The sequence below is a fragment of the Struthio camelus genome, chromosome 11 (genome assembly GCF_040807025.1).
Source record: "Struthio camelus isolate bStrCam1 chromosome 11, bStrCam1.hap1, whole genome shotgun sequence".
NCBI classification, from domain to species: domain Eukaryota; kingdom Metazoa; phylum Chordata; class Aves; order Struthioniformes; family Struthionidae; genus Struthio; species Struthio camelus.
Genome location: NC_090952.1, coordinates 12769162 through 12784045, shown reverse-complemented (window position 1 = coordinate 12784045; position 14884 = coordinate 12769162). Strand labels below are relative to the sequence as shown.

Here is a 14884-nt window from a genome sequence, read left to right as displayed (position 1 = left end):
TCATACTGGAGGTAAAGTCACTTTCTCTGTAGAAAAATATGTATATTAAACACCTACAGGTTCTGAACTTAACTCCACAAAAGAGCAAGTTCTAATTCCATATTGTGTAATAAATTAATATCATTGCTAGATTTCCATGTTCTGTGTTTGTGTCAAACGCATAATAATGCTAGAAAAACAACAGACAAACACATATTATTTAGAAATTAATGAAAACCTTACAGATAATAACAGGTATAAGAGGTCACAGAATAAAGAACTGGGGAAAGAAGCAACGGAAAAAATACTGAACCTCTATGGATTATTGCACATTTGAGATCTTTCTCATGGCCTTTAGGCCCATTCTGAATTCTTTAAGTCTTAGGCCAGTGTTTGTTTCCATTTAACTGCAGGGTACAATTTAAGAACCACTGCAAAATGTTAAGGATTTACTGGACTCGTTTGCTGATTGAACCACAGGCAGCTGTGTGCAGAGCGCTAACTTTTACTCATGCAATCAAAGAGAGCGACACTAAAAAGGTACAGAAATACACCAAGGTTACCTGCCATAAAAATATTTTGGGGGACTTGCTCCAGCAGATCTCACGGAGACAAAACTCTCACGTCCATTGTGTTTTTGTCAAAGCTTTACTAAACACTGCAAAACTGGCTTCTGCCTTCATTATTTAGAACTTTTCCCTTGAATACTGTTGTCTCCATGGTCTGTCTCTGCAACCCTTAACCATCCGAGCATGTAAATCCTCATGAAAAATACCAGCTGGAAGAAAACTTGACTCACTGAGTAGTAATGCATGACGCTGAGTACCTGCGTAACACTTGCCATCCACACACAGCAAGAACGCTTTCCGCGAAAGATAAATGACCGTATCCTCATTTTACTGATGGGACCGCTCACGTAAGTGAGAAATGCAAGACCTTACCAGCTGCTTAAAAACATCACCTTTTACTAGTTGCACAGAGAGCAGAAATATTCCTGTTTCAGCCATATTTAAAAGGTACATAAATTGACAGGTAGATAAACAGAGAGAGAACTGTCTCAGGTGATTATCACTGCAATTAAAGTCAGACTGCTAATAAACCTAAAAAAATTTAGCACTTTGTTTCTGCGTATTGCTGTAGTAATTATTTTCTATTGCTGTCATCCTCAGTAAAAGGTTAATTTTAAACTGTAACTATTGATTTTGGAAAAAAAAAAGAGCCTATCTAAAATCACATTGCCTTTACTACAAATCTTAAAACAGGTCAAGAGATCTTAGGAAATTTCAAATCAATGAATTTACTAACAGACAGATAAATTTATACTTAAACTGTTTAAAAAATGCCATTAAAAATCTGCAAAAATTGTGAAATAATCTATAATCCACACAAAAACTGTTTAAAATCCTTCTAAACTTCTTCCAGTATTCTGACGAGTTTTTTAATAAAAACACATTGCTAAATATTGACTAGGAGTACAACATGCCTCAATAATAAAATGAAGAGATGCTGATGTGAGCAGGTGATTTACTCTGCAGTAACTTTTACTATGCACTTTATTGATAAAGCTGGTAGCTCTTCATCTGCATTGTTTCAGCTGGTCATTTACTACAACATATTTGTGAGACAGTGTTACCGGGAAGGTTTCCTCCTCCTTCCTTTTAAGAATGGCTCATCCCTTGGGGTCTATGAAGGAGATAATTTTTGTAGCATGATATGATACTAGAATTTCCAATCTGTACTGAAGTTTATATGAAAAAATTCAGCAGCTTCTGTATGTTTCAGTTACTATTACATAAATATGGATGTTGGAGATCCTATACAGTGAACATTTATCCATCCCAGATTGTAAACCTACTGTAAAACGATGGGATGTGATTTTGTTCTCCCCCCTTCCTTTTTAAGGACCAATAAAACTGTACATTGAAGGATAGGAAGGACATTATTAAGTTACAAAAAGAACGTCCCCTTTGTCAAGAATTTGTAAACGTAAACAAAAAAGTTCAAGTAGAAAAGCAAGTGAGTGTGCCGCTGCTTCAAATGTATTTTGACACCCCCTGGGGCTAGGGCAAAGTTCTCTAAAAACGTGTCTTCACGGTGGTCATGAGTTCTGATCTTCACTACCAAATATCGCTGGTGAAGCTAAGCTCCTGTGCTGATAAAGGTAGCAACGGGTTGTTCCTGTGAAACTCTTGGGGATCCTTCACGGTACTGTTAAGAGGTAGCTGTCCATTTAGTAGTGTCAAAGGTATGTTACAGTATGTGTGATGGTTACTTATGGAAGCTACTGGCAATGTTGCTGCTGACACATCGTATTCGTATCCTCTGCAATAATGCCTCATTTGCACAGAATCTGCTTGATGGTAATCAGTTAAATCAGATCGCGATTCTACCAACGTGGCAGAAGTGCCTGTGACAGCAAGAGAGGGTACAGTCTGGAGGTCTCCAAAAAGGCCCTGTTCTGCAGAATCCAGGACCTGATGCCGAGACACCACCTCCTTTTTCTTCCCTGGCATTTCAAAGACTAGGCGCTTCCAAAACTTAGAATTCAGTTTGCTGCTTTTTGGTCCTTTCCACTTGACCACTGAGAGAAGTTTGATGGTGTGCTTTAAAGATTCCACTTCGTGATAATTCACTTTCCCTTTTAATTCAGTACACTCAATCAAAATAACTTTGATTTCTCCACTGACTAGCATGTTATGGAGTCTGTTTTCCATCTCAAAAATACTCCATCCTCTCCTGAGAACATAGTCTGGAGTTAACACGATAATGAGTCTTCTGCTTTGCTCAACACATCTTGTGAGATCTTCAATGTAGGCTACAAATTATAGAAAGAGAGAAAGAGTAAAGAATAAAGAAGTCTATTGTATCAAAACATCAGGCTTGCAATTAAGTATAACAAAATCCTATAGCTTACTGCTCCACAAGGGGACAAGGGGTATTTCACAATATACTCCAACAAAAATAGGATTGCATATCACAACACATTTATAGAATACATATAGAAAACTCCTTAGTAACACCCTCTGTCCTTCACTGTTCTCCCCGTTCATCTCAACACAATGACATTTACATAATATCCTCGCTGTGTAGATGCATTCGAGTGACTAAAAATAATAGAGTTCACTTACTGAAAAATTATAGTTCAAGATGAATGCAATGTTTGTGTAAATTTTAACATTAACACTGGTTATGATTCAAGTCGCACTGAGGGAAGCACGCTTTGGGAAGCAGTTCTCGTGTTTCAGATGCAGGACATGAGGATGCTGCAGAGTGTACAACGTGTAACTAGCAAGAGCTCAAGAAGAAATCGGCCCTTATCACATGCAGAAATTGTGCTATTGCATAGAAACATCATGGTAGCTCTTTCTTCTTTAGGTATTGACTGCAAAAGCACAATATGATTCTTGATGGCCCAATGGTCTGTTTCAATATTGCAAACCTGCGCTTCTACGTATCCAACGTATGAACAGAAACTTCACAAGTGACGGGAACAAATGGGAAATTTAAGCATACTGGAGGTGTTTATTTTCTGAGACATAAGTGATAAAGAAAATAGCATTCTTCTTTTATTCATGCACGCCAAGTAGTTGCAAATGATCAGTGTAAGCAGAAATGCTAGCCCCATCATTAGCTCCGTGATGTCAGCTTACTGAACTGCAAAATATTCTTGAAGTTGGACTTTGGTTTTTGGTCCTGAGTCTCCCTTGTCCCAAGGATGATAGGGAAAAGATGCCAATTACATCGGTCTGACATGGAACACGATGGGAAAGAGGTCTACTCACAGACCTGATCCAAAACCCACTCAGATGAACAGAATTCAGTGAATTTCAATGGGTTTTGGGTCAAGCCCAGAAAAAGGTAAATATTTGAAAAAAATACTAAGGTCAGAAAAGCATTCACTGGTTGCCCAGCACTGTGATTGCAACTTAGAAGCAGGAGATATATATATATGTATATATATTTATTTTTTTAACTAGATGAGCTTCTTGAGCATGCTACTCAGGATGTGCTGTCCGACAGCAGAGGAGAAGCACGGGTTATAAATGAAGACTTGGACACAAGAGCTGCACAGAACAGATCTTTACTCAGCACAGGGCAGGGCCTCGCTTACACACACTGCCCTCTAGCAGGAACAACGATTACAAATAACAGCATTAATCAACATCTGTTACTGCAAGACTTATTTTTATAGTCCCAGGCACCATACCACAGCATGCTTATTCACACCACTTCCAGTAAAGTAATCAGCTACAAAATAGACCAACAGAATATTTTAAAATAGCTTATTTTCATAAGACTGAAGGCATAGTTAGCATAAAATCTGCCTTTACCAACGTTTTATTTCACCACTTAGCAGCAAGAAGAATTTCTTTCACAAATGGAAAAAAGGCAATTGTAAACATCCTACAGACAGACAAATTTAAGACATACACATACATTACAAATGTCTATGCAACAATCCTGACTTTTAGTTAATGTTTTATGATTCTTTAATCATGCAGCATTTACAGTTATTTGATTTTTCTTCTTAAAATATTTTATGAGGAAAACCCCCACATTGCTCTGTGTAAAACGTTTACTCATTAATGAAAAAAATTCAACATTAAAATCCATGGGAGAGGCAGTGGAGTGGGGAGAGAATCAGCAACAACGAGAAAATGATAAGCAGAACTGGTGAAACAAAACTTAAGGAAAGGTAGAAATGTTCAATACAATGGAAAGAGATTATCCCAATGTATCAACAGCTCAGACTCTTCATTTTCTTCCTTTCTTTCTGCTCCCAAAAAGAAAGAATTTAGGTGGGAAGCTTCATCATTAGAGGTTGAATCTGCAAGATACAGTAAAACAACAAACTATCATGCATCTTTCCTGAGACATATTCATCCCTCCTTCAAGCAACTCAGAATACTGCTATGCACAAGACAATTCTCTGCAGGACACAATACCATTCAGTACCACATATCCAGGTCAGTGCTAAGCACAGCCATGCTTATACTATGCGCATCTACTGGGAGGAAAAAAAAAATCACTACATGTTCATCTCTCTAAATACCTAGTGGCAATAATTTTAATAGCAACAACCCATCAATAATCCATCATACCAGCTCAGCCAAAAACTCACCAGACTTTGCTTTAGTTGAATAGGGAGTGAGGTAGGGGGAAGGTAGGAAAAATTCCCTAGTTTCCCGGATGGACTCTTCTCCCCTCTCTGCTTCTCCCATATTTTGCTACGCCCAGCTTAATTACTGGATAATGCAGCAATTACAAGCTTTTTTTTTTTTTTTTTTTTAAAACAGATGACTACATAGGACACTTCACAAATTACTGCTAGGTGCTCTTTTAAACTCCCAGGCTTGCAACTGGCTCCCTGATAGACATGGCCTGTGTACAGGGCTCTGCTGGTGCACTGAGGATGAAATACACTATATTACACACAGCTAGAAGCCCAAAGGAAAGGCAAACAGCTTTTCAAGCCATCTGACCCAGAAGCACCGAGTATTCCCAATAAATTTAGCTTGTGACTACCATTAAACCCAGGGAGAACTGAATGGCTGAAACTTGATGTGTGGCTGAAAAAGTACCTCTTGGTTTTCACCTACGAAGGGAAGGAAAGGAGCTGATAGCTTCCCCGGAGCGCATGCTTCTGTTGCATGCACTCTAGAGTATGCCCAACGGGTGTAACCACAATATTTCTGCAAGGTAAAGCAAAGGGGGGCAGATTCTTGTCTCACTAAAGCCTGCAGGAGCTTAACCTCAATTTGCAGCAGGACCGCACTGACAGCATAAATCTGTGAGTTGCTGCATCACTTGCCCTCCTTTCACTTCCGAATTAGAGGCTGCTCAAAATACTGCAGCTTGAGTTGTCTATCTTTACGTGGTTAGTTCATCAGAAGCTATTAAATCCAGGCTATCTATATGGCAAGTTAGGATGGAGAGAGTTGCCCTTGCCTTTCTATTGAGTATTTGTCAAGCAATGGCTTTGTTTCAACTAAGAAATCAAGGAAAAAGTGAGTAGGACTTCAGGATTTAAATCACCAATTAGCATCAACTAGAAAAACATATTTCTATCAGATAATGTAATTTAGTTGAAACTTCATTTTTCCCCAAAAAAGTTTTCAACTACTATGAAATTTCATTGCAGGGGGAGAAAAAGTCACCTTGACGAGGTCAGCATGGAATCATTCATTTTTATTTTCCAAAATGATATTTCTTTTAATTTTTAATTCTATCATAAACTATAACATAAAATAAAATGTCAGTATTAGAATTAACCCACCTGATTTTTTTGAAAAAGAACATTTTAATTTCAACCCAATAATATCTGTTTTTCTAAAACACCATTTTTGAATATGGCACCACACCAATTTTCAAAATGCTGGAATTTCTCATAGGTCAGAAAGTCAGAATTTTGGGCAACTCTATCAGTAACTTACTTGCATCATGTCCAACATGATATCCAAAGATGTATGGAGAGCAAGAACCTTTAGACTCATGAGCAAACATGACTTTTTGCATGGTTGCCCTTCAGTAATGAAGACAGATCACCTAACAGCAAGTATATATTCACTAGACACTGTCAACACGTAATGATGCCAAACTGTAGTTTGAAGCACTGAAGAACAGAAGTCTGAAACATACATTACATTTGCAAGAGCTTAACCATGCAGAACTGCCTACTGAATCTCAAATGAGCTACTCTAACCACAGGCTGGAAGGAGACCCAGACAACCTACTGTGCAAGCCGACTGACAGCAAGAAAACTAGTGAACACCATGGAGACAGAGGTGCTTACACAAAGAAATGACTGGCTAACCAGCTTCAGACGATCTGCAGAAGGAATTGAGGGAGAGAGAAAGAACACCAAGATTTGTATCAAGTCTTACTGCTATTTCTGGGAAACGCGATCAGCAGCACCACAAGGATCAAAGAGTATCTACCATCAACCATACCAGCTGGCTCCTGCTACCCTGTACATAACTAGCTTTGCTGCATTGGGCAACATGACTATCACTTGAGAAAGAGTTATTTACAGAAGAATAATTCAGTCCTGATTTACTAATGGAATGGTCCTCAAACCCTAATTCTGGATATCTCATTACAGCAGAAAGGGTTAAATGTCTTGTTTTTCTTATTATTAAATATGTATTACTTGTGCTAGCTCAGGCCACAACAGCAGTAATGCTGACACTGCTGAAACACAGAACAGAGTGATGGTCCCTGCCCCGGGAGGCATAATCCCTGTATAAGCTAAGGGACAGCTGATAAGTACAATATAAAGAAACAAGTAAAGCAGATCAGCATGACGCACTGCCCTCTCAGCATACCACTCACTTAGCCATTACCAAGCTTTTTGTATTCAACATAGTAAGGGGTGGGGGGATTAAGGAGGAGAAGGAGAAGATGGCTCTGGGGATGTCTCCTTGCATAGGCTGCATGGGAGAAAGACTCAGGGGTCTGAGATTTTAAGTTTGGTGATAGATATCAGCATCAAACTTCCTGATATTTAGCATCATGGACTGATAGAACAAAGCAGGTTGGAAGGCACCTCTGGAGGTCTCTAGGTCAATCCCCTGCCCAAAGCAGGACTAAATTAGGTAAGGTTGCTCAGAGCCTTGTTTGGTTGAGTTATGAAGATCTCCAAGGTTGGAGATTTCTCAGCCTCTTGGGTTCTGCTCCAGGGTCTAACTACTGTCATGGTGAAGAAATTTTCCTAATATCCTAATATTTCCTAACTGGAATTTCTGATGTTTCAGCTTTTATCCGTTACCTCTTATTCTATGACTGTGCGCCTCTGACAAGAGTCTGGCTCCATCTTCTCCGCACTTTCCCATTGAGAAGACAATAAGCTTCCTCCTTGGCCTTCTCTTCCTTGGCCCTTTCTTTAAGGAATGCAGTTCTCTCAGCCCTTCCCTGAGCATCTTAGTGGCCTGCAGCAGACCACTGCAGGGCAGCCAGCCTGTCCAGCTGATGCTAAAGAAAGGGCTTTTGTTCAGTTTTCTTCCACTTGCAATTGTCATTCCTCTGTATTTCCTTTTTTTTTTTTCACCTCATGCACTGGCATAAAGTGGGATATTCATTAAGGATAGACTGCCAGGGATTTCTGAAAGGAGCCTGTGGTGTTAACTGCTCTATGTCCATTCCATATTAACGGGGTCATATACCTAATTAAGACTCCTTGGGAACCCCAACACACAGTCCAGTTGCTTTTTTTCTGTCCAGGACCGTGGGAAGCTGGAATTCACCAGTAAGGAGAGCCACAGGCAGGCAGACAAAACTGCAAAGGGCCAGAATGGCAATGTTGACCTTTGGATGCCTCTCATCACATGCCTGAGGTGCTCTCCTGGGGTGCTGCCAACCTCTCACTTTCCAGGTAAAAGCAGACGTTTTTATTCCATCACTGCTGTTCTCTTCAGTGCCTGATCTCTATACCCTGGGCTGAGCTGGAGTGAATTGCTGGTGTGCTTTCAATACAGTCAAGATCAAATGCACGTATGCTTAGAGAGCAACTTGTTGCTGCTCTAATAGACTTGTATTGCTGGTATTAAAGGTACAACTCGACAATCTTGACCTCTTCACTTTCAGGGTTTAAAATCACTTGCAGAAACAACAGGAGGAAAATATCTTCTTCTAATGTAGTCCCAATTTTAAGAGAGCCAAGTGCTAATGCATCATTCTCTTTCTGTAGACACATCATCCTTAGCAAGACAGCAAACGACTTGGGTAAAAACATACTAGTCCTATCTTTCCCCCAACTATTCAGTCTCCTCAGGTCTTCTAACACTGAGTTAAAAAGCTCCCAGGGTTTCTGAGTCTAGCTGGCTGTGGGAAAGGGTTTGTTAAAAAAGCCCTGAAAACTAATAGGGTGGAAGAAAGGATAATTGCAAAAAAACTTGAATAACAACTGCAGCTCTATCACAGTCTCGTTCTCCCAGCTGGCACGGTCATTTATGCTGCAGGCAGCTAGGCAGAAGGGTATACGTGCTGTCAGCTCTGGGAGAGCAGAGGACTGTCTTTCTGTTACGACCAAAGAGGATTCTTTAACAGCGGGGTCGCGGGGCTTCCTGCGTGAGCGGGGCTGCTGGAGCCCCGTGCGCACCTCCCGGCCCCGGGCACGAGGAGCTCCCTCCTGCTAGGGCAGAACACTCCGCTGCAGTAATACTCACATCCCAGCTTTGCAGGGCCCACAAACCAAAGCCCATTGCAAACGCCACCGAGCCCAGCCCGCCCTGCCCGCCGGAGCCCCGGGAGCTGCCTTCCAGCAACGAAGCGGCACTTTGGCCCGAGAGCCGCGAGCTCCCTCCTCTCAGCGCCAGGACCAGCTACAGTGATGCTCCCCTGAAAGGGCCCATCCCCAGCTCGGAGCCGAAATACAGAGCTCGGATACGCAGCACTGAGGAGCTCTCTGCTGGGGCTGAGCCCTGGCTAATGCACATCTGCCTGTGATCTCTCCCCGGGCTGCACAGGGAGATGCAGAGGCTATCAGAGTTTTCCCCCAAAGGTTAGAGATGAACCAGCTGGGAAAAAATATAATCAAACTTGTCCCTGAATTTTTGTGGGGTCAGCTTTTCAGTTTGTTCAGAAAAGTCTCCAAGAAAGATAAATGAAATACTATTTAACACATGTATTTTTTCCTTGCTCTCAAATCCAAATAGCAGCTGCACGCATTGCTTCACGCTGGGTAGCAAGCGCAATAATGCACACCCTCCTGTGGCAGTACCTTAAAATTGCAGAGATTATACGAAACAACCAGCTGTACAAAACACACCTTATTTACTGAGCTACTGGAATCGCATACATTTGAGCAAAGGTGTAGAAGGAAACTCAACAGAACGGCGAAGGGAAAGCTTTACCACATTACAGTGACAGACGCTTACACCAAAAGACAAGGAAATGCAAGACATGAGGGAAGAGACGTTTCCTAAAACTGAAAAAGATCATTACTATCATCCCCCTCCTTTTTCCATAGAAATCTAACCTAAAGAGCTACATGTCTTGTCACACCTGCCACTTTCTGAAAGACTCTCTCCATAGGATTTTGCTTGCTTATCTCTCAAGTTCCTAGGAGGCCAATACCTTGTCACCCTCTCTTCCCTGCTCTCTTCGCAGCACGTCCTTGCAAGACAAGGAAACAGCCGCGTTCCAGGTACCTGCCGTGCTCCGAGGGGCCCGGAGAGCTTTTAAAAACAGCAGTCTGGCTCTTCCCTCCTTCCCTGTCGCCTCTCCCTCTCTTCTGCACCCTCAAAATAAAGTGTCTTTCCCCATATCCTTTTCAAAGCCAAAGCATGCAAATCATACTCATTGCAGACACACGTTTTATTCTGCGTTGCCATTAAGCCTGATGAAGCGTTCTCGAAGCTCGAATGTTAGAATCGGGCCCTTTCACAATATCGCAGAAGCGAGTTTGAGAGGCAAAACAGAGGAATCAAATCTGTGGATGCTCATAAATGGGAACTGACATTTTCAGGTACCCTACATTTTCCGGAGAAGTTTAATGAATACCCAAAGCAATGACATGAATTTGCTGAGTGTCTGACTGACAAAAATAGACAAAAATAAAATATCTCGTTGATACAGCCACTGGAAGGAAGAATCTCGTTTCAGATTAATCTGTACCTCAGTACAGTTATCACTGAAAGGCTAGACTTAAACTCCTTAACTCACTTTGTGTAATTGCTACATATAATTCCGCTGTATTGTTGGATAGGAAACACAACTATTTACTACAGTTCTGCGATTTTTAACGCAAAAAAGACCTATTTTCTCTTAATTGTACCTAATAATTCAGCATCACTTGCTTGCACTGACAGAGCTGAAAAGGCCACGAGCCCAGTCCCCTTTCCGAAACACCCCACGCCAGGGGACTAACGGGGTAACACTAGCACCTCATCGGGGCAGGGCGAAATGCCGAGGGGAAAAAGCTCTAACCTCAGAGCTGCAAACGCAAACGATAAATTCAAGCCACTACATGAGCCTTTGCACAATCCCTGACTGGGCTCTAGCGTCTGTCTCCCAGAGGGGACAGCTCAGAGCTCTGCTTCCAGCTCCCTGAAATGTCGGAGAAGGAACAGGCTCCAGGTTCTGGGGCAGGCACTGGCGCTTGGCAGCCGTTACGGCAGCAGCTTCAGGTCTTTGGCAGGCAGGCTGCAAACGCAGCCACGTTATAGCTGTTCTCGTTTGGGGACATCTGCTCCAGCACAGCCATCGCTTTGTTTTCTTGTTCAGATTTCTTATATTCTAGCATATACAGAGAGAAGTTCATGCTCTCTTCTAGCATTTTTCACATAAGCGATCTGCAGACAGAATTCATATAAAAAGGTGTATTTCCCACATCGGTAGCGTTTCAAATAAGTGTGGTATTAAGGTAAACATACTGTGCATGCAGAATTCAGCAAGATGATGCATACTGTTCAGGGTCTTTTTTGACTTGTCCAAAGCGAATCTGGAAAGGGAGATGTCATAACTGCAGCTAAGGAGGTATTAGCTTTGTTACACACATCCGAAGGTGCTGCAGACTCTTCCCACGCTGCAGCAAAACTGACAGAAAATGGACTACTGTATTTCACCATCAGTGTGGAAAACAACATCATATCACTGGGCTGTACGTAGCCCTCTGAGGAACTAGTATTACTTACACACTGCCTATTGCTTACACAATACCGACACCATTTAGAAATGCAACTGTTGGTCAAAACCCTAACCAAAAACCCTGCATGTATACCATTAACTGGGAACTAAAGTACCACTTTGTGACACTTCAAAGATAGGAAATAAACAAGACTAAACGGGAAAGAAGACTTTTATACTTGTACAGCTGCTGTGGACAAACAAATAATTACTGAAAAAAAATCCCATTTTCATTGATAAAACAGAGATTACAGAATCTTTTTCGAAAATCTCCTGTTTAGCTACCTGTGCCTGACACAGAGGTTTTGGACGACAGTTTGCTGCTCCTTCCCCTTGGAGGTCCAGCCCCTGCCTCCACTGAAACCAGCGGCAGCTCCCCTTCGCTTCCAGCGGTGCAGGAACAAACTCGGACTTAGAGCTCCAGTTTGCAGTACTGAGGAAGCTCTCCCAAACTGGCAGCCGCTTCACAAAGAGAGGTTTTCCACATCTAGAATTTACTGTGCAGTCCAGGCCTTCATAACACTTCAGGGAGGGTTACAGCTCAAAAGTCAGAAATACTTACTTCCGCTAGGAATCAGGTCCCTATCCGGAATGAAGAGCTTATATCCGTAGTGCTTTTCCAGAACATCGGGCAGAATTTCAAGCGCAAACTGCTCCTCGTCGTTATTAACACAGTCTAAAGCATCAGGATCCACTTTGGTGTATGAAAGATATGCATCATATTCCTTGTTGTCTGTAAGAAAACAATATCACGCTCAGCCTGTTGCTTGCAAAAGCACCATATAAAGAGTACAGGGCAGTTCTAGGAAACTGTATTCTTGCTAGAAATGATCAAGCATTCCCCAATAAAATTGTTTCAACAAAGCCAGTAACATACAACCTGGCTTCCACAGAGACGTTCCCTCAGATCCAGACGAAGGATCTCCTTTCAGTTTTCTGCTGCACGTTGTGTTAAGTAGTAACTCTGTCTCACGTGATCAGTGTAGGCATTTGACACTGCTTCACGTCTGAAAAGACCTTGGGCAAAATCCTGATACAAATGTGAAGCTGGGACTTAAAAAAAAAAAATAGTCTCTCTATATATCACTAATGTAAGTTTTTATTTAAGCCTCAACTCCTCTGCCTCAACAGTGCTACGATTATGGGAAAGTTTTGAGCTTTCACTTAAAGAAAGAAATAATCTTTGCGGGTGTAACTGTGAGAAAACATGACGTGAACATACGACTCAAGTGAATACTAATTCTGCAGAGAACAATGACAAATATAACTGAACCAACGCGTTCTTTCAGAAACCCTGGCAGGCTTTAAAGCCAATGCCATAATTTTGGAGGTCACTTGACCCAGGCCATTCTAAAATATTTGGGCCTCTCAATACAAGAGCTGGAAACACATCCGGGAGCACAGGGGGTGCAGGGAGGGACTTGCCCCGGCACGGTGCCTGCAGCTCACGCCCGGCCACGACGCGGGCAGGCACTGGGCCACAGAGGAGGCCCGCGCAATGGCACACACTAGAAAGGGCAACCTTCCTCCTCCTCCTTCTCTGAGGTTTGCCTCCAGCTCTCTGCATCCGACACGCAGAGCCAAGAGCCAGCGACCCAGCTGGGACCCTGCAGCATCAAGACTGGGGAGTAAGACATAGGGATTCATGAGAAGGCGAGGAGTCTAAGGCCTTCGCGCACACCCTCCGGTGAATCCACACTGGGATCAGACTTAGTAGCATTTTTCTTTGTTATTCCCTTGCAGTAATGGAAAACAGTATATTGGAAAAGTCAACCTTCAGCAATCCAGCCTCTTGGGAAGAGCACAGCTGCCATTATTTACAGAAAATGAAAAATCAAATAGTTAATGTTGTGAGAACAAAACTGCATGAACATAGGATGGCTGAGCACCAATTATCCCTAAAAAAAAAAAGCACACATGATAGATAATTAAAGCAGTTAAAACTCATCAATACATTCTGATAAAAAGAAGAAAAAAAACTAATCATAGTACAATGCATTCTTTGATGACCTTGCAGTGATGGTTACTTTCTTATTATTCTTTACACAAAGCCAGACCTGTGCGATTCACAGCAATAGAAAGCACGTGAATAATTACACCTCTGCAAAAGGCAATTTGCCTAGTGTCATGAGAGCAGGATGAGAGGAGGTCCACCTGGCTTGCTGGTATTTCTCTGAAATCAACAGCTTGCTAAAATGGCAGTTATTGATGGAAAAATGACAGAAGAACAAAGAGCAAACACACAAAGGCCAGGCAGCTTTGAAGGCCTGTCCAAAACCTGCCATCCCTGTCAGTACGGGAGCCTGCCAAAAGAGTTTATGAGAAGCCATCCATCGAGGGATCAGGGAGGCAAAACCCCTGCAAAGGTGTGAGAGCTCTACAAAAGCAGCAGAGCAAACCCCAGCGTGCTGACGTGGCCGGTGATAAAGCACCGGCAGAGCCAGGCTTTCCAACAAAGCCGGATGCAGGCTGGAGACTGTGAGCGATCCTGGTGCTTCCTATTCCCCCAGCTGTGTGGGTGCAGCAACCGCCCCCACCAGGTGTTTTCCCTGGCAATGCAAGCAAGAGGCTGCCAGGATGCAAGAACCAGTTCCCGGGGGTTCTAGTGAGTCCATACGCTTACGTTATACCCCTACAGCCTTGCATGCTTCTTCACAAGCCTCACCTAGGTGGCACATTAGCAGAAGGACCCATCCACGCTAGTCCACCACTGGATCTGTGAGGTTCAGATGCTGCCCTATCTGGTGACAGTTTCTAGGTGGCTTCCCCTACTCCTCAGTACTGGCAAAACATTTTATCTAAAAACAAAGCTACGCATGACACAGGAAGTGAATCACTTCCCCAACACCACTTACATAGGGTATTTTTAGTAATAAAGCAAATCTGTTGAGTTCCAAATCTTCTGTTTTAAATAAATACGTGCATAACCGAGACATGGTCCTGCAACAGGATCGATACAGCTGACCACTCATGGCAACTGTGCATGTTCCCACTATAGCCTGCATAGGTACAAAGAAACGTCCCCACAGATGCCTGGGCTTCTGTAATATTCCGCCTCCATGTTTCATTCTGCACGATCAGAATAAAACACTGGGCTAGCATGGTTCTAAAATCACGCACTGGAAAAATGAAAGGTTGTTTTCAGAATTAATGTGCACACAAAATCACCTATGTACTCACAGAGCTTTCTCTAAGCAACTAGGAAACAATACTCTTTCAAAAATGGACCATACAAAAAAGTTACATCAATAAAAATGCAACAGCTTCATACTGAAAATAC

At 42.3% G+C, this 14884-nt stretch overlaps 1 protein-coding gene across 8 annotated transcripts in view; it reads right to left on the bottom strand.

Moving 5' to 3' along the window:
- Positions 1-179: 179 nt before the first annotated feature.
- The window catches only part of IL1RAPL2 (interleukin 1 receptor accessory protein like 2), a 407756-nt gene continuing 393051 nt past the window's right edge, over positions 180-14884 (bottom strand). For all 8 annotated transcript variants that reach the window (XM_068957186.1, XM_009672011.2, XM_009672010.2 and 5 more), the window contains 2 exons: positions 12167-12337; positions 180-2794 (listed from right to left, as the gene is read on the bottom strand). In XM_068957186.1, the coding sequence (XP_068813287.1) occupies positions 2097-2794; positions 12167-12337 (869 nt within the window). In that variant the 3' untranslated portion in view covers positions 180-2096. The remainder of the gene's footprint in view (positions 2795-12166; positions 12338-14884) is intronic.